Source organism: Platichthys flesus, chromosome 17 (assembly GCF_949316205.1).
Source record: "Platichthys flesus chromosome 17, fPlaFle2.1, whole genome shotgun sequence".
In the NCBI taxonomy this organism is placed as follows: domain Eukaryota; kingdom Metazoa; phylum Chordata; class Actinopteri; order Pleuronectiformes; family Pleuronectidae; genus Platichthys; species Platichthys flesus.
The window spans coordinates 1,924,030-1,942,620 of NC_084961.1; the positions used below are offsets into that span (position 1 = coordinate 1,924,030).

The window sequence follows — 18,591 nt, forward strand, 5'->3', positions numbered from 1 at the left end:
CTCCCTCCCTGCCGGCCGGCCCTCAGGTCAGCAGCAGAGAGCCGAGGTGTTGCTTGTCAATAATTTAATAAGCAGGGAGCGCTCCCCTCTTAACCAGGGCTTTGAATTATGAACCTGCGTGTGCGTGTGAACTGTTTGTGTTAGTGCGCACAGCTCGGCCGGCATCAGATGGAGTCGTACACTCGTCTGTGCATATGTCTGACCACAGTGTTTATGTGTGAAGTGTGATAAAATAATTGCCTGTCAGAAGAAGATGGAGCATTCCAGCCTGTGTTTGGATTGTTTTGAGTGGATGTGTAGTGGAGACAGCTGGGGAATACATGATATGCATGTTTTATAAGCCTCTGTCTGCACTGTCTAGTAAACGAGATGCAGGCTTCATTTGTCTTTTCTTGAGTGTGTGTGTGTGTGTGTCTTTGTGTGTGTGTGTGTGTGTGTGTGTGAGTGAGTGCATGGTCACCTGTGGCCATTTGGAAGTGAGGCTATATGCAAAGTGTGTTGTGCACATGCATCTCCTGGACGGATGAGACACGACACTTAATGCAGTTTTATTTGTCACCAGAGTTTGAGTGCATGTGCAGCTTTGGTTATTAATGTTGTGTATGAGCATCAACATGCAGTTGAGCTACTAAGTTATGGATGTGTGTGTTGTGTTGTATGTGCGTGTCTGCCTGTGTGTGTGTGAGAGAGTTTCCTGTGCTTGAGGCCAGTGGCTGCATTCATCTCAGTGAAGGTGCAGCATCCATCACAGAGCTGTGCTCCGAGCTGCAGGAGGCCTTAGTGGGTTCGGGGGGGGGGGGCGCACTGGGGCAGATGGATGTTGTTTGTGGTTGTAAGGTGTTTGTTTATTTATGTATTTAATGTGTGCTGTGGGTAAGAGCATTGTGTAACAGCACATGGAAATATTGTGCAGAGATTTACTTGTGCGTTTTATGGCCGTTAACAGATAATAATATTCAACATGTTTACATCAATATTAACAACACAACTCGTTCCTGTTGGTTGAATTATTTGATTTATGGCTCCAGTAATAAGACATTTGTTATCACAATCAAATAAACTGGATAATGGTTAATCCTCTTCAATTTAAACTGCTTTGCCTGAAGCACTTTACAAACCTCAGAGTCTTTGTTCTTTTCCTTCGGGCTGCGCTGGTTGATTATTCATAATGCTTCCTCACCTCTTTCAGACACAACAAAGGAATTTGTCCGGCAACTCGTTCACATCCTGCCTGACCACGCAGCCGCCTCGCTGTGAGTTTTAATTGGCTGCGTGTGTAGGACTTCACAGAGGAGCTGCAGAGTGTCGGGGAGAGAGAGGCTTATTAGCTGCTCACCTTTTCAAAGCGAGGCAGAGTCGATCCGACGCTCTGCTGCACGACAGAGCGCCGCCTCGTTAGCTCTGGCGTTTAGCACCTGAAGCTCCACCCGGGGTTAGCAGGAACTATGAACACGTGCTTTTTAATTGAGCACTCGGATGCAGATCAGCTGTTTAGTTAATGAACCTCAGAACATTTGAGATGATCTTTTCATGTCAGTGATAATGAATGGGCATGATGTCTCCTCAATCACTCCTCACCACTTCAACGTGCTGCACAGAGCGTCTTGTTCAGCGGAGTGTGCTAGCTTGTTAGCTTCCCTTTGAGGTCTCGGGACTTTGTTGTGCGTTATGTTAATGAGCGTCAGGTTTTAGTCTTGATGAGCTGAACGTGGAGATGGAAGGTAGACGAGGAAGTCGTGGGCGTCCTTCACTCGAGCCTGGTTCATTTCACACGAGCATCAAAGATGTTGATTCTGTATTTCGTAGAGAACTTGAAAGGAATACGGTAATTTACCTGTCTTGTTAAATGTGGACAAATTGCCTAGAGATGTGGAACCTGCTCTCCATCCTGTGATGTGCTCGCTGTTATCTGAGAACTCTGAATATTGCAGTTCTCAGCAGGGGGGGGGGGGGATTACACTGCTATCATTTTACGCTCTTTCTCAAGTGAAGCTGCGTTTCCTGGACGGCCTGTAGATCACATCCATGACAAATGGACCCAGCAGCCTGATCGGACATTCAACTCTTCCTCTTGTGTGAGGGATTTGTGTGCTGGTTTCAAGTTGGCTCTGTTCTAGAGCGTGCATCTATAAATATGCATGTGCAGCGAGTGCTTTTCCATGTTGGCAAACAAAGCGCTTTACACTTGCCATCCTCCCACTGCTCACCCACACACCGGTGGCAACAGAGCTGCTGTTTGAGGCAGTGACCCGGACATCAGGGTTCTAATTGGGATTTAGTGTCTTGCTCCTGGACACTGGGACATGTGGACCCTGTGATAACCTGCTGGGCCTCCTGAACTACAGTGAATAAAAGAAAGAACAGCAGAGGGAAAGAGTCCAGAGAGTAACGTGCTGCTCGGGTCAGAGTTCTGGATCGACAGGTGGTGGAGCTAGAAACCACAGAACCTAACCCGTCCTACTTCAAATCACAGACTGGAGAAGTTAGCGACCAGCTGGGGAACGTGGTTTAAAGCAGCTGAGGTTCTCTCAGGTGATAGTGGTGTTTTTGTGTTTGTGTTAGTTGTGTTTTTTGCCAGCATGTGTTGTTTGGGATGCACGATGGTGAGAGAGGCTGTGAGAGGCAGATTCTGAAGAGCCTCAGCAAAGATACTAATGTACCTCTCCAGCTTGCTTTCATCACTGCTGTGTGTGTGTGTGTGTGTGTGTGTGTGTGTGTGTGGCTATGTATGAGTGTGTGTGTGTGTGTGTGTCATGTTATTCAAAAGTTCTGTATAAAGGATTCATGCTGAGTTAGCAACAGACACACACTTTTTTCTCTCCCACACACTTGCACAGATGCATTTTACACCGTAACCTACATGCAAGCACACATGTATGTCACTGTGATGTGTGCACGCATGGCTGCACTCACGCACTTACACTTTACCACGTTCCAGTCCCTACACTATGGTATTCCCTCTCTCTCTCTCTCTCTCTCTCTCTCCCTGTCACTGTAGCTGACACACACACACACACACACACACACTCAAGTAACACTTGGAATTTGTTTTTATGCATCCTCATACACTTCATTTACCATCTGTCACACAAAAAACCTTAAATCTCTTTTTAATTTCCTCAGTGTGACGCTTCTTTATGTGGCTTAGGAACACAAACAATCCAAATCACATTGCACATGCAGATATATACAAACACACACATACATGAGTGCTGCAGGCCTGACAAGAGAAAACATGTCAGGATTTAAGTGGCATAAAGGGAGAGATTTTCTGAAGAGTATCGAGAACACGGGAGACGGACGGTGACACAGACAGAGAAACAGAGACGCCTTAAAGAAGACGGCGAGAAAGTGTAAAAACAAGATTGTCAAAAAAAAGCAAAAAGTAAAGGATGGTGTAGAAGAGAGAAAGGATTGAAAGAGACGAATGGACAGATTGATAGAAATAAAAAAACAAGGGATGTGGAGTGACAGAGCAGGAAATGAGAGAGACAGTGAAGAAAAGACTGAGTGAGCAGGAGACGCAGTGAAATGGTTAAAAAGCTGTGACAGTGACGGAGAAGTGTAAAATAGGATGAGATGGTGAAAGAGCTTTGGATGATGGGAGAGAGGCGGCTAGATATAAATATATATAACTACAATAAGAAATACAGAAAATACAAGACGGTCGTGATCCCTTCCTGTTCCAGCCCATTAACTCCAAATCATACTGTACATTACAGCTGACCATTTTCCAAATTGCTCCGCAGGCGTTCAGATGAGATTCTTTCTGCTCAGGCAGCTTCTGCTTTTACCTCATTACAGTGAACTTCAGTATATTATGCTCCGAGAGAAAATCAACTCACAGGCACTTAGAGCTCGCTGATGATGGCTGCTGGAAACACGCCTCTGCTGTGGGCTGGCAGCAGAAGAGAAAAGTCTCGGCGTCGACTATTATTCTAAAAAGTGACGGCTTCACGAAAAAACTCAAACAAACCGTTTCCAGAGGTCCTGAACAGTAATAACTTCACTAAGCAGAGTAAATGCAGGTTATTAGAACTGATAGAGAGGCTCTGCTGCCACATTGGAAATCCAAAGAACTCCTCAAGTGACTAATTGGACGTCTCAGACATTTTGGGACATTGTTCTTTTTGAGACGTCTGAAACTAATTGGGTCAAAACTAGAATATTGTAAAGTGTCTGCTGCTGATTTGACAATGATGGTGTCGCAACCCTCTCTGCACATGGAGCACACAACATCTGTGTCTTTAATTAGTAAATCTAATCAATCAGCTTTCATACAGGTCAGTGCAGTTCAGTGTACGAGACAGAACAATACAGAGGAATGGATTTTTAAAAGCGATAATATTAAAAAAGAAAAGTCAGTGAAAGATCTTTATCTCTGCTGAAGTCTCATTGATTTCCGACTCTATTGCATCTGCAGCACGTTCAGATGAGAGGTCGACAGCTTGGCTCCATGTTTTTCTTTGTACGTCAGAGAAATGTTTATTACAGTTCTCTTTCATGAGCTGGAAAAAGACTCTTATTCAACCTTGTGGTGCTTTCACGTTCAATAGACTGCACACCAGTCAGACCTGTACACGGCAGAACTCTAACTGGATCCGACCAAATCCAATACCTGCTTTTATTTTGAGTCCTATTTATTATTTATTACTTTATTCAGACATGAAATCTTCATTCTTGAGTTGGTGAATTGACGAGGTGCTTGTCAGAAGGAGGCAGCAGCCTGTTGGGTGGGAGGTGTAATTGGAGGAACAGATAACGGTGAGTCAGGATGAACCAGGTGCCGGGGATGAGTCCGGGTTGATCCAGCAGTTTGCTTTTCCTCGACCGGCAGCCGCCACAGAGCCACGTACTTACATCTCTGATTCCCAGGGACCATCAGGGCCAACTTCAAGAACAACTTCAGGATGGAGGACGACAGCAGCTCCCTGCAGGGGTTGCATGGTTCTTATGGTCACGATGATCCCAGTCCCTGAACGTCAGAGTCAAACCAGTGCTTATGGTTTTAGATCCGGCACCGGCTTTGAAACGGGTCTTAAACTGACTTGGTGGAAAGGGGGTCGAGGGAAAATGTGTATTTTAATAGCATAATTAATAAAACAGGAAGTGTTCTGTTACTGTAGCAGGTGGTTAATGGTCAGAGGACGAAGAACACTGGTACAGGTTCTTTTTTAATAAGTTCCTGTCTTCAAGGGCCAAACTAAGATTGTTCCATCTCTGGGTGACATGAGAACGTGTTTGGGCGATTGTTCCTGTGGGAGATTTACTAAGAAAGGAAATGTGTCGGAGAGGAGAGAGTAGACAACAGACTGAGGAGACACAAGGAGCAGAGCTGTGAGGGAAATGAGAGGAGCAATAGGCCACTGGATGTGGAGCCGGACGACTCGAGGCCAGGAGCAGATGAAAGCAGAGAAAAGTAGCTCGGAGTGCGAGAGATGAAGAGGTGCGCACAGAATAATGGAGATGAAAGAGGGAGAGAGTGGGAAAGAGAGAGAGCGCGGCAGAGGGACAATGGGTATCTGAGAGAGATGGAGAGCGGCGGGCTGACCTTGAGAGGGCGGGGACAGCGGCGACAGAGAGGGACACGGAGAGAGGAGGAGGCGCCGAGGAGAAGCCGGGAGGCAGAGAGGAGACAGATGAACGAGCCCGAGGGAAGGTGAGGACGAGCGACTGTCCTACATGCAGGGAGAGAGAGAGAGGGACTGTGTCTCCGGCAGCTTGATTATCTACATTTGGTCAGAGGGGGAACTGTCCGGGGTCGTCTCTGTGTGTTAGCGGTTATTATTTTTTTTCTCCTTTCATGTAGATATTGATCTACAGTCTCAGGGAATTGTTCCCATTCCCATGGTGGGAGATAAGGCCTGACTCGCAGTGGGGGTTCCAGGTCATGGGTGTCGGGTGGGGTTGAGTTCAGGGCTCGGTCATCTCCTCCTCTGCTCTGGAGGATTGTGTCCACACACAAGAGGATTCTCTCCAACGCTGTTTTCATTGTGCACTGTAACATGAAGGTTATTGTATGGGGCCTAACCCGAGCCAGTCAGTAGCTCCGGACCATTGTCTGTGTGTAAAGATGGACGTAGACTCCGGTATGTGAAACCTGTATTCTCTCCAATGACCAATAGAGGGCGACTCCTCTGGTTGTCTCTTTAGAAATCTACGTGGAAATTAATCGACTTCTAACTTGATTTGCTGAACATTTTCCTAAATGGTATTTACATAATCCGTCTGCTAGTTCCCAAAATATACATAATGTGTTTGTACTCTAAAGGTCTTATTGTGGATCTGCAGCTTAATGATGGGATTTTGAGGAATGATCCGAGCACCGAGATCTTCTCTCCGTGGCCGTCGGCTCCGTTCACAGGATTTCTTTTCTCGCGGAGGCAGAAACTCTCATTCTCTCTCAAACTCATAAGGAAATTAAAATGTTTTTGTTCCAGACCAAAGTACAAAATAATCTGCTCCTGTTGTCTCTCACTGTTCCCTCGAGCTCTGCGTCTGACGCAGCCGCCGTTAAATTGAGACATTTGATGTGAAGTCACAGTTTCTGAGGAAAACATAAATATGCGGCAGCAGTTTAGTTTGTCCCCCCCGAGGCTGATGAGCACTGTCACCCTGGAAGCAGGATGTGGGGACCGGGTAGTGAGAGGCGTGATGTGCTGTGAGGGAGGAGAGGGCCGGGTCAAAGTGAAACGCTGCATTAGAACAGGAAGTGGGCCACCTGCTAAACATCAGCATGTTAATGTGAGCATGAAGCCCGAGGCCTCACAGGGACCTCTGTGCACCTGCAGCTGCAACACTCATTTTGTATTTGTGAACTTTAAGGAATAAGCAGGATGGATGATGATTGGTTCACATCATCACTTATCGTCTTAGATGCAGCTCGTCCTCTTCCTGAGTTTAGTCATTGACCTCGATCATGTGTCGTGTGAATGTTTAAAGTTCTGCTTGTGTTCTGTTTCTTTAACGACAGAACGACACAGAAGAGCAGCGGGCGGACGAAAAGAAAGAGTAAAAGAGGACGGAGGTAGAGAAGGGGGGGGGGGGGGGTGGAGTCAGCCAGAGAGCAGGAGGGAGGAGGAGGAGGAGGAGGGGCTGACGGCTCGAGTTGAGGAGATCAGTCTGCTTAGTGTCCGTCAGTCCGACAGGAGAGAGACTGACAACAGCTGGGGGCTCTCACTGTGTGTGTGTGTGTGTGTGTGTCTGTGTAAGTGTGTAAGTGTGTGTGTGCGTGCGTTTGGACTGCCTACTGCCAACATAGGCCGCCCTGTGTGTCGTGTGTGTGTTTACACTCAAGCAGAGAGAGATGGGGGGGGACACGGCAAGGACAGCCAGAGATCAAAAACACACCCACATAAATGCACGTACACGCAAACACACACATACAAACGCACAAAGCCAGACTATGTTGTCAATGATTGGTCAGTGTGCACGACTGTTGGCTGCGATCTCGATACCTGCAGAGATAATAGATTTGGAGAGGTCACTCTCTTGCTCACACACACACACACACACACACACACACACACACACACACACACACACACACACACACACACACACACACACACACACTCTTTATATGGTTGAGTTGTCATCACTGCACCAAGTCAGGTGGAGAGAGTGAGAGAGGATGGGTTCCAGGATATGAAATCAGTCGTAGTTGGTCGAGCGAGAGACGAATAGGGAACCAGGGTCTGAATTGAATTGTAGCAGAGATTACATCCGATGTAATTTCAGACTATAATGTCCTGGTACACAATGCCCCCCCCTCCAGGTCTGCCTCCATTTCTTCTCATCTCTCTTCAGTTCAGAATTCACAGAGACATAACTCTCCCCGTCTTTATCTGCGTTTACAAAACCCTTCACATGCAGCTTCCTCTATAAACTCACGATATATGAAAAAGTACAAATTTACCACAATGTGATTTAACATGTTTCAGGTTTTTTACTTCTTGACATTTTATCACTAGGAGCTGTTTCACGGTGGTGGAGGATTGTGGAGTCTGTGTGAATGCAGATGGATCTTAATCCTGAGATGTCAGATTGAGCTCATCATAGAAACGTCAATATTTGATAGAATCCGAGCGATTCTCTGAAAGTTCGATACCCGGCCCTCCTGCCCGCTCTGCCCTCCTCTTCTGTTTTACTTCTATCCTCTCAGTCTGCACAGTTTCCGTGCTGCTGCTTGTCTGAGGTCAGCTCATGTGCTCCGGCAGAGCCGACTTCACGAGGCAGTCTTATATTGCATCAATAGGTTATCATATGAGAAATGGTCATATTTGCATTGGTGACGGCGGGTGATTTTTCTCATATTGGTTTTTACATCCAAGGTCGTGTTCTGCAGAATTTGAATGTCACGTCAGCTCTGAGGTTTCGACTCACTCACATTCATCTTTATTACAATAAATCAGGATCAGAAAAGAGTCTGATCAAATGAGCTGATTTCTAAGCAAATACAACAGGAGCCAGTGAGACGAGGACATGAATCACACAGTTCTGTTTCTGGTAGCAGACAGAAGAGCAAACAGAAAAGCAGGCGATCAGAACAATGGATGCAATCAGGAAACGAGACCAACAAACAAAAACCACGCAGAGGAAACACAGGGGAACGAGGAGGTGGCGGCTAAACAGGAAGTAAACACCCATGTGAGGAAGCACTGGTTCAACTGGGTCGGTGATCGATGTCCAGTCTGGATCCTGCAGCACTGGAGTCACTGATCCCTCTTCCAGTCTCCCAGTTTGACTCTGGTCAAGTCAAGCTTTTATTCAGCTGTTGTTTTAGTTTCATGTTTGTTAGCCTGTATTAGATGATAGCACTTGACAGCTAATAGGTTTGGTACCTGTGCTGCCTGTAGTGGGAACACTGGTCCTGAGTGTTCCAGTGTTACGATCACTGACACCAGGTGAAATCCGTCCTCTAGCAAAACATAATGTTTCTCTCCCTCTCTCTCTCTCTCTCTCTCTCTCTGGGGTTAAATGAAAATCTGCATTTTGACTTCCAGGGCTTTTAGCTTGTATTGAACACGCCTCAAGGTACAATTGTAAATCTTTACATGTTAATGTATTTTCCAGTTGTGTTTGTGTGTATTGAGCCCCAGTCCCCCCCCCCCCCCCCCCCCTCTGATCCACGTCTCTCAGAGTCAGAAGTGCTCGACTCGGTGTTTGTCTCCTGATCTTCTCTTATTAATTTGCGTTCAGCTTTGTAATCCTGTTATTTGCCACTTGCTTCTCGCTCTGGCAGAACATATCAGTAATTAGGGCTCCGTGCTCGGCTGGCCACATTACTCTCGTCTTAGTGTTCCTGCTGAGGAGTGCTTGTTAAAATGGACCTGCGCCGCTTTGACATGAAATGAGCCAAATCCCCCCCCCCATTGTCAGAGTCCACCCGTCCACATCCGAGAGTCTCAGCCGTCCCAGAGGCTGAGACTCAAGGCACAAGTGGAAACTGTAAAGGAAATCCAAATGTGGATAAACTGGGTTATTTGCTTGTAAAATGAAAAACTGTTTTCAGCTTCTTGGTTTCCTCGTATAATTGATAATTAAGATTCCTGTTGCATTAAGCATTTTGCATATTTATAGCTTCAGCTGGCAGTCACATGGTTTTGTTTTGAGCTGAGACAAATCAATTTCACAGTCCTTTTCTCCAGGTCTGCATTTTCCTCTACGTACATTTGATTTGAGGGATTAAACATTACGTGCATAGTTGAGAAGAGCAAAGTGATCGAGTGTTTCTGACTGAGAGGATTGAGAAAATATGAAGAAGGACGATGTGTCATACAAACAGACTCCCACTCCCAGGAGCCAGTTTCCTCAGGATGATGGAATGTGAGTGTGGCAGGCAGAGGAAGGAGATGTTCCCTCAGCAGGTGTGAAAAATAACTTCTATTTGGAGCTGCTCTGCAAAAGTTTAACAAATTGTGAAATAAGATTGATGCAAACTAATGAGTCAGTTCGGGACCTAATCAAAGTGATCCTCCGTTTTGATTGTTTAATTAATATATTGAGCCGAAGCACAGATCCCTGCTGATGCTTTGGGGGAGTGGCTGGTTTCTGGGTTTAGCGTTACTTTGTGTTTTGGACGTTTGATTATGTGAAGACGTCAACTTGAGCTCTGGGAACTGATACTGGATCTGCTCATTAAAGAAAGTAATCAGCACTAGTCAAACAGTTTTACTCTATTAGGTGTTTTGTCAATGAGCTGAACATCGGTTGATGTACTTGTGTGTCTGCCAGGCAGTTTTCTCTTAGGTTGGTTTTCTGGGAACTGTTTCTGTTCCACCAGCTCACGTCAGGATCTAATGGATGTTGCTGGACCTGCTTTTTAAGTCTTTCTGTCGTGCACATGGATTTAACACAATGTTTGTTTGAGTACAACTAGGATTTGATTGTTTGCACCGTTGTAAAAACACAGAAATAAGATGGAGAAGCTTCAATCGTCTCTGAACCTTCTCTCCTCATGTTTCTCTCTTTGTGCTCATTTCTGCCAATATTGGATAACCATCCAATTTGTTCAGGGCCACATCTCTTATATCTTGATCCTCTTCTGCTCGTTCCATTATTTGAATAATTCCTTTTGATGAATTCCTCGCTGGCCCTTTGATCTGAGCGGCAGAATGCGAGGAGAAGCAGATAAGGGAAGGCGTGCTCTTCAGTGGGCGTCTGAGGAGATGCAGTCATGTTCAGAAGGCAGCGAGGAACAGAAGCCACGGACCCGTGTGCGGTGGATCCAGTTTTCTGTGGAGATATGACAGAGACGTTTCATTTAATGTGTCGTAGCAGCATGTGGACGGCGTCACGCTCCGCTCCCCCCCACCCTCAACCTTTTGTCCTCCCTGAAAAAGAGCCCAGTCAATCTTCTCCCAGTCAATCTTCTCCCAGTCAATCTTCTCCCAGTCAATCTTCTCCCAGTCAATCTTCTCCCAGTCAATCTTCTCCCAGTCAATCTTCTCCCAGTCAATCTTCTCCCAGTGAACTCTCGGTCCCGCTGACACCGGATGTCACCGCCTTTCAGAAAGTGTGTGTCTTTGTGTTTGTTTGCACTCGGAGCAGGAGGAGCTCAGATCCTGAGACACTGAACCCGCTGTTCGATTCCCGGCTGGTGCTCTTATTATTTCATGTGTAGAAGACTTCCATTATGGATTACAGGTCTGTAGATGCATCTCACAGGAAGAACACCTGATGGAACTCGTGCAGACGCGCAGAGCTGAACTTTTACTTGGACTCTGTTTCCTCCGGTGAAGCTTTGCCTCCGTCAGCACCTTGCACATCCATATTCATATTCATATTCATATTCATACAGCCTCGTACGTTCACACCTGGGATCAGTGGCTTCAGTCTTTCACCAGCGTTCACCGAGGAGCTGTCAGAGGTGGAATGCGTTGCTCGAGGGCACCTCAGTGGTGTTTGTTGATGGAAGAAAGGACGTCTCTTGTCCAGGAGCCTTTCTCCCACAGTTGTGTGGACACCATGTAACACCCAGAGCAGCTGCAGCCTCACTCCTCACCAGGCTCCAGCTTTAAAGGCTGCTCTGGGCTCTACTCATCAAACACGTCCAGTTAACTCCGTCAACCTGCTTCCAGAGAAAAGGCCCCTGGACTCAAACCAGCCTCTTTTCTAAAAGTCAGAAGCTCATTCCTCAAACGGTCGGCTGTGAGGTGAAGTGCTGGGTGTCATGACTTCTGCCTCACCTCCATGTCAGGCACTTTCTTTTGACATCGTTTTTTTATTTGCTTTATTTGTCTGCGTTATGAAACGCAGCCCTGAAGAACAAAGCTGTAGAGAAATTCAGCTGTTGAGCCAACAAGCTCCGGCTTCACTGTAAATCTGTGTAAATGCTCAGGGAGGGAAAAGACACTGAGAAGGGTTTTGAGTATATTAAAGTAACATCTACTGAGCCACAGCCACACGTGTTATTAATCGTGTGGGACTCGGTGTCTGACTGTGAAATCCCACTCAGGGAACTGAAACTCACCTGGACTGGAGATAACCTCCGGCTTTTAGGGACTTTGAAGTCTTTGGAGCGGATCTACAGTTCAGCTTGAAGGTCTTTGCACATCAAGTTCATATTTATCATAAGCTTTTTTTAATCGTCATCAGTGAGGATGATTTTCTGGTCCTTTAACTTCTTTAAAAGAAGAACACATCGGGTTCATCCGTTCCTGAGAAGTCCCCCGTCAGGAACAAGGAGAATTTCGTCCTGTGATCAAGGAGCTGGGGAATCGTCCCAGTCGCTTCCCAGTCTGTTCCAGGACGTCAGAGGTCCAGAGTGATTCATCAGCAGCTGCTGCTTGAGGGTCAACAAGTCGCCCAGTGTTGCTTCAATAGAGTAGAGTCTGAAAACTAGAGTTAAATATAACAGGAGCGTTTTACCTCTAACCTGTGAGAAGTCACATGTCATGTAAAAGTACATTTTCCTCTGTAAAACCAAAGTTAGCATTGGTACTAACGTATATGAATAAAGCAAAGTACTTGACTTAATAGACCTGTTACTGTGAGTGGATGCATGTGGAGTTGCACTTTCACTACTTTGCGATATAGTTGGTTCACATACAAATACCAGGGGCCAGAGGTCTGAGCCTCCGTTTGCCTCCACTGTGCTTTCATCTGACCGTTCATATCCCGGTTGCGTGGCTGATCCACCTCAGCAGGTGGGAGTTGAAAGCTTTCTACATTAACTTGCCCTGCAATTTGCAAAGTGTGACTAAATTACACATGCACCACCCACTCATCAGGATAACAACAGCTCCTCGTCCTCCTGGAGGAGCGGAGCCAGCGGGTGTGAGAGAGAAATCACATCTAACAGAGATCGTCACAACGTTGGCAATTTAGTGTTAATTACCAATTACTGCTAACATCCCCCCCCCCACACACACACACACACAGACACACTGGAACTGTAGACCTGCCCTGACGCCCCAATCACGCGGGTGAGCGAGCAGCTTGGAACAGCAGAATACCAACTTTGAATAACGTCAGAGTTCTGGAGAGATAGTCCGGTGGGAGATGAAGACGTTTCATAATCCCTGAGGCCGTATCGTTTCCTCAGCTCACAGGGGATTATACAGCCCTTCAATCCCAGCCACAGGAAAATGAAATCACCATAACTGGAGTTAATGGGTCGTCAAACGGCAACATGGCAGAAAATAAATAAAAAAGGAAGCCACATTGGAACGTGACAGTGATCTGAGGCCTCAGCTGCTCATTAATATTACAATAAATCTAAATCTGACAATTCAAATGTTTTTCTTTTTACTTATTGGACTTTAAACAATATTTGAAAGTGGAAACAGTTATTCTCACTAGTAGTTAACGGAGATAATAATAATAAGTAGAAGAAATAGAATAATAAGACAGTACATTTTATTTTTTGCATAGTGCTTTAACAAAGCCCAAAGACACTTTACAGGAGAAAACCATAAAAACAATTAACTTCATTATAAAGTACACTTTATAATCACACCAGATGTGTTACACATTTTACTGAGGAACCAAAACACCTCACATTTTTCTCTCAAGGGATGAAGGTGATATATTTACATCACATGAACGTTAATGGTGTAAATGGTTTGATATCCAGTGTGTGAGGTGGTGACACATTATTGTGAAACCGAATCCTTCATGTGCGATATAACACAGAGATTCAGCGTTTTTCTTGGATTTAAATTTCAACCTTCAAACGCTGGATATGTAATTTCAGAATTATTTCAGCTGTATTAGCATCACTGTGGTTTAATAAAAACCCTCAGTGATGCCAGGAGTGTCTGACTGCCAGCTAACGGTGTGTGTCTGTGCGTGTGTGTGTGTGTGTGTGTGTGTGACCAAAACCGTCCTCGTGACAACTAATCTCCTCTCTCCTTCCCTCCACCACATTGTTGATCAGTGTCCTGTTACTGAAAAGCCGACGCAAAACGCCGTAATTACGAGCTGTCAAATGCCAATTACCGGTAATTCAGCTTCCAGTGTGTTGTGGATGAGCCGGTCCCTCGCTGCCAGCTCGGCTCTGCCTCCTCCCGGCTCCACGTCACATCCCAGGAGTTACGACGGCGTTTCCTGGTGTTATTGTCGTGTGTGAATGTCATGAGCGTCGGGTTTTAATGGTTTAATGGTGTTGACCTGTTTAACGACGTGGCTGCGTGTGGAATGCATCAAATCCCCCGGTGATTGATATCGCATGTTGTAGCCCTGAATCCGTCATTATTCACTCATGACTCACACGTAGACGATAATAATGTGATGAATGGTTTATCAGATCATCGGGGAAAGACTGGATGGAAAAATAATGCAGCTAAAATCTATATTTCAGCAGAGGACACATCCCCTCAGAGGCCTATTAGTTCCCTTACATTCAATTAGTTTGCACAGATCACTGATTTGAGTCCTTGGAGTTTTCCTGATTTATTTTTGTATCAAGATCTTTCTTCAGAAATTCAAAAAAACATAAAAAAACACTATCTCACAATATTGAATACAATTATTTCTCTTTAATTTGCTCCTAAAGTAAGTGGGCTCTGGTTTTTCATTACAAATCAAACCTTCACACGCTGCCGACACTCTGCTGCATTTTAAGTTTAAAAAATGACAGAGAGGTGTTTGACACAGAATATAATAGATAAAGATGACATGGATTATATTTTACCTACATTACCACTTCAAGATTGCACATCTCATTTATTTCCAGTCTTTTCTTTGGTGTAATATTTATAACCAGTTTGTCACATTCAATGATATCCGTCAAACTGCCACTTCTCAGAAAACTGCAATATTGTTAAGTAGCTGTGAAAACGAAGACATGTTTTAAATTAAACATGTCATTCTATGAATCTCCGAAACCTCTTCTCTCCCCTGTGAGCATCACAGTGATAATAGCGCCTTCGAGCTTAATTCACGCCTGATCGTTCGGTGCTGCCGGCGGCTGTCTCTCCACAAAGAGGCAGCGACAACCTGCTTTTATACCTGAGCGACAGAAGCTGCAGGACAGAGAAATGATTAAATGTAGTGATCACACAGTTAACCCCGGTTTCCTGCTTCTCCCCCCCCCACCCCGGAGGCAAAAACTGAAACGTGAACCTAAGTGTCCAGTTCTCTGTCCCGTTAAGAGCAGCCTGTCTTATTTACAGAGTCAACGCTTAATTATGACTTTTTGCTCCCAATTTATTTATGTGTCGCTTTAATTTCCCGGCTCCTCGTGAGTGTGGACGACCTGAGCTGTGGAGTGAGGGTGAGGAGATGAGGAAGGGCCCCAGGAGCGTGTTGTACAGCATGTCTCATCTGCTAACGTGGAGGAGGAGGCGGGTTAAATCCAGTCTGTGGGGAGAAGCTGCTCGATGTGGATGATCTGTAACAGACACACTCGATTCTCACTGACAGAGACGAGCTGTAGAGCTGAAATCCAACAGGAGGTTTGAGACCTGTTGACCACTAGCAACCACCTGGGACTTAACCCCCCCCCCCCCCCCTCAGCAGCCGAGGGATGAATCATACCTACATTTAGACGCTGGTGGTGTTTATCTGTTTCTGTGCACGAGGGAATCTCTGATGGGCTCCACAGTCGAATCCAAATCACTCACAGACGCAATGAATCACAGCTGCTTTGTTATGATTTTGTGTTTTTTTTTATGTCAACTTGACAATCTGACATAATCGACATGATGCCAGTTTTGTCAGTTTTCATCTGGGTGATTGCCGACAGCTGTCAAACAGTTAAATAGGAGAAATGAACGTATTAGAGAAGCTGGTGCAGGATCAGTTACTTTCACTTGTATGGATGATGAAGCTTTTTTGATTTCTTTTCTCCCTCTGTGATCACTTGTACTTGAAAACAGGATTTAAAAGCAATGAAATCAGAAAAAACAAAAAAAACATCCACATGATATTTAACAGCAGCAAATAACTGGTTCTGACTCTTGACCCTGAAACAAGCAGCAGCCAGTGGACTGGGTTTAGTGGAGCTGGTCATGTGGGTCCGAGCTGCAGGAAGAGGAAGTTTCCTCCTCTGGTCTGGTTCCTCTGAGCCGCTCAGCTGAGTCTGCACCGAGCTCTGTGGAAGTGAATCATTTCTGATGCCACTTCCTTCTCCTTGCTTCTATTCCTCTCACTTCTTTCTCCTCATATCACTTTTTTGGCCATTTCCAAACTTCCCCTCTCTGTGGCCTCTTTTTATTCTCTGTGATTTTCAGTCATTCCTCTTTATTCCCTCCTCCCGTCTCCGGCTGCAGCTCCATCGACTGAGTCGCTCTCTCATTGAGTCACTTAACTTTTATAAATCTCCTCTTTTATTCTCTTGCATTTAGGTTTTCACCATGAATATTTCCTCTTTTGGCTCAAAACTTTTTTGTAATTGACCACAATGAAAAAAAACGAATTGATTCAGGGCTTTATTTGAGAGTGCGTGTGGTTGTGTGTTTGTTTTTCTCCTTTTGTATGAACAGTATGAGTTGTGAGTCTATTTGGATAGTTGGAGGAAATGAAATTGAATGTGTGTGCAAACGAGAAGAGAAACAGAAGGAGTCAAGCGAGGGTGCAGGAGGTGAATAAGTGAGACGGAGGTGAACTCTGAGCTCGTAGCTGCTCTTCTTCTGGATTCAGGTCAAAGAGAAAAAGTTGTGTTGGTTTGCATTCATGTGTTTTGCATGTGTGTGCACGTCTGTCGTGCAGTGGGAACGAAGAAGTGCTTTGACAGCCCATCGTCTCCCTGAGGGTGGAGAGCGAGGTGCAGTGACTGAGTCAGTGCACTCACATCACAATGAGAGGGGCTGATTTATTCACACACACACACACACACACACACACACACACACACACACACACACACACACACACACACATGTAAAGTAATCATACGAACACAAACGCACACTGTGAAGTGAACACACTCTATTCTTCACACTAACTCTACGTTTGACACACGAGATCCATTCCTGCACTCAGGGCACACAGACCCTTGCATGCTTTAAATGAAAACAATCAGCACTCACGCACACACACACTAACGCACAGTAATGACACACACACTCGTTCACTTGAAGCCTTGTGTGTTTGAATACACAAGTTGTGCTCTGATCCTTCCTCTTTTTGTGTTACTTCCAGATTCAGTTCCTCTCTTTCTCCCTTTTCAGAATTAAAAGTGAATTTGAGTTTATTAATGTCAACCAATCCAAATGATAAGAGCCAATTCTCAGAAGCAGGGAGTCCTGGTTACAGCAGCTGTGTTTTTAATGAGCACAGTTGTCACAAGGTGCACGAGGCTGACGTGCACTTTAGACCCACACAGCGTTCAGGAGGGTTTCCTGTTGTCGAGCAGAATTGGTCCTGCTCGTAGTTTTCCTGCAGCGCTCGCATGCAAATCATGTTTCTGCAGAAAAAAGCCTCAAATGCATTTTCTGCTACATCAGTTTCCTTTTGACAAATCCGTCTGAGATCCAGTGGGAGCTCGTCTCGTCTGCAGAGACCTGACAGATTCGTGTTTAGAGAAACACAAGAAAACAGCTCAGTGACAGATTCTGAACGAAGGGGGAAGTACAGGGTGAGGAGACGTGCTGCAGCTCTGCAGGAGAGGTCCCACAGGGTGGACTGCAGGGTGTTCAGGGAGCTCATTCCACTGGGCAGAGTCGTGACGTGGCCTGTGGATCAGCAGAGACGCTGCTGGTCTCTGACCGTCCACTGTCCGTCCCTGTCTCAGTCTGAAGGGACGGGACAGCTCTCTGACCGGCCGTGCTGTCGCAACTCTACTTTCACCCTCACCCAAAAAGACGCAGGTTCCTTCAGCTGAATTTAAACAGACTAAAGAAGCAGCATCGTGGTTGTCGATGCTGAGAGGCCCCCCCACCCCCCCCCACCCCGCCCCGCCTGAAGGACTCTGGCTGAGCCGCTGCCTGAGGCTCGTAATCAAAGGCCCTGATTGTTTTCCTTCCTCTGTAATGACCTCGTCTTGGTTTCCTCGCTCTGTTTCCATCACGCGTCTCCGTAGCCTGGTTTTTAAATCGTCTTGAACACGTGAAGGAGGTCGACCTCCCATCTGACAAACACTAAACAAGTGGGAGGGAAGAACATCCATCACGGGAAACTCATGTAAACGATCTCCGACTCCTGATGAATCAGAGAACTAGTGCTCCGTGTTCACCGCTGCTCCCTGTCTCCATCGTCTTCTTCTATTCTCACTTCAAACAAACTCCTTATTAATTATTCAAAATCTATTGGTATTGTGGATGATTGCCTAACTCCCCCCCCCCCTCTCTCCATGTGTCTGCAGGTATCAGCGCTCAGAAGGTGCGAGTGGAGGAGGAGCTGGAGGCGTACCCCACGGAGTCGGTGGACCTCACCTGCCAGTTCATCGATGGAGCCGGACGCACCAAGCTCACACAGGTCGGCTGATGAAAGACAACACTATGGTTTCATAAGGTCTGGAGGCAGAGGAGCTCAGGGTTAGGGTTAGATTGACAAGGTGGTGAAAGCTGATGGAGGGAATTCATTGGAAAAACCTGGGGGGGGGCTGATTTATTTACAGATCAAACTTTCTGCAGAAATACAAGGAAACAGATTTATTTATTTTAAATAGCTTCTAATCTGTTTTGATCAACCTTGATATGAGTA

The 18,591-nt window shown here is 45.8% G+C and overlaps 1 protein-coding gene across 3 annotated transcripts in view; it reads left to right on the forward strand.

Moving 5' to 3' along the window:
- pvrl2l (PVR cell adhesion molecule related 2 like) overlaps positions 1-18,591 on the forward strand; it is a 208,652-nt gene that overhangs the window by 70,229 nt on the left and 119,832 nt on the right. For all 3 annotated transcript variants that reach the window (XM_062409907.1, XM_062409909.1, XM_062409908.1), the window contains exon 2: positions 18,251-18,363. In XM_062409907.1, the coding sequence (XP_062265891.1) occupies positions 18,251-18,363 (113 nt within the window). The remainder of the gene's footprint in view (positions 1-18,250; positions 18,364-18,591) is intronic.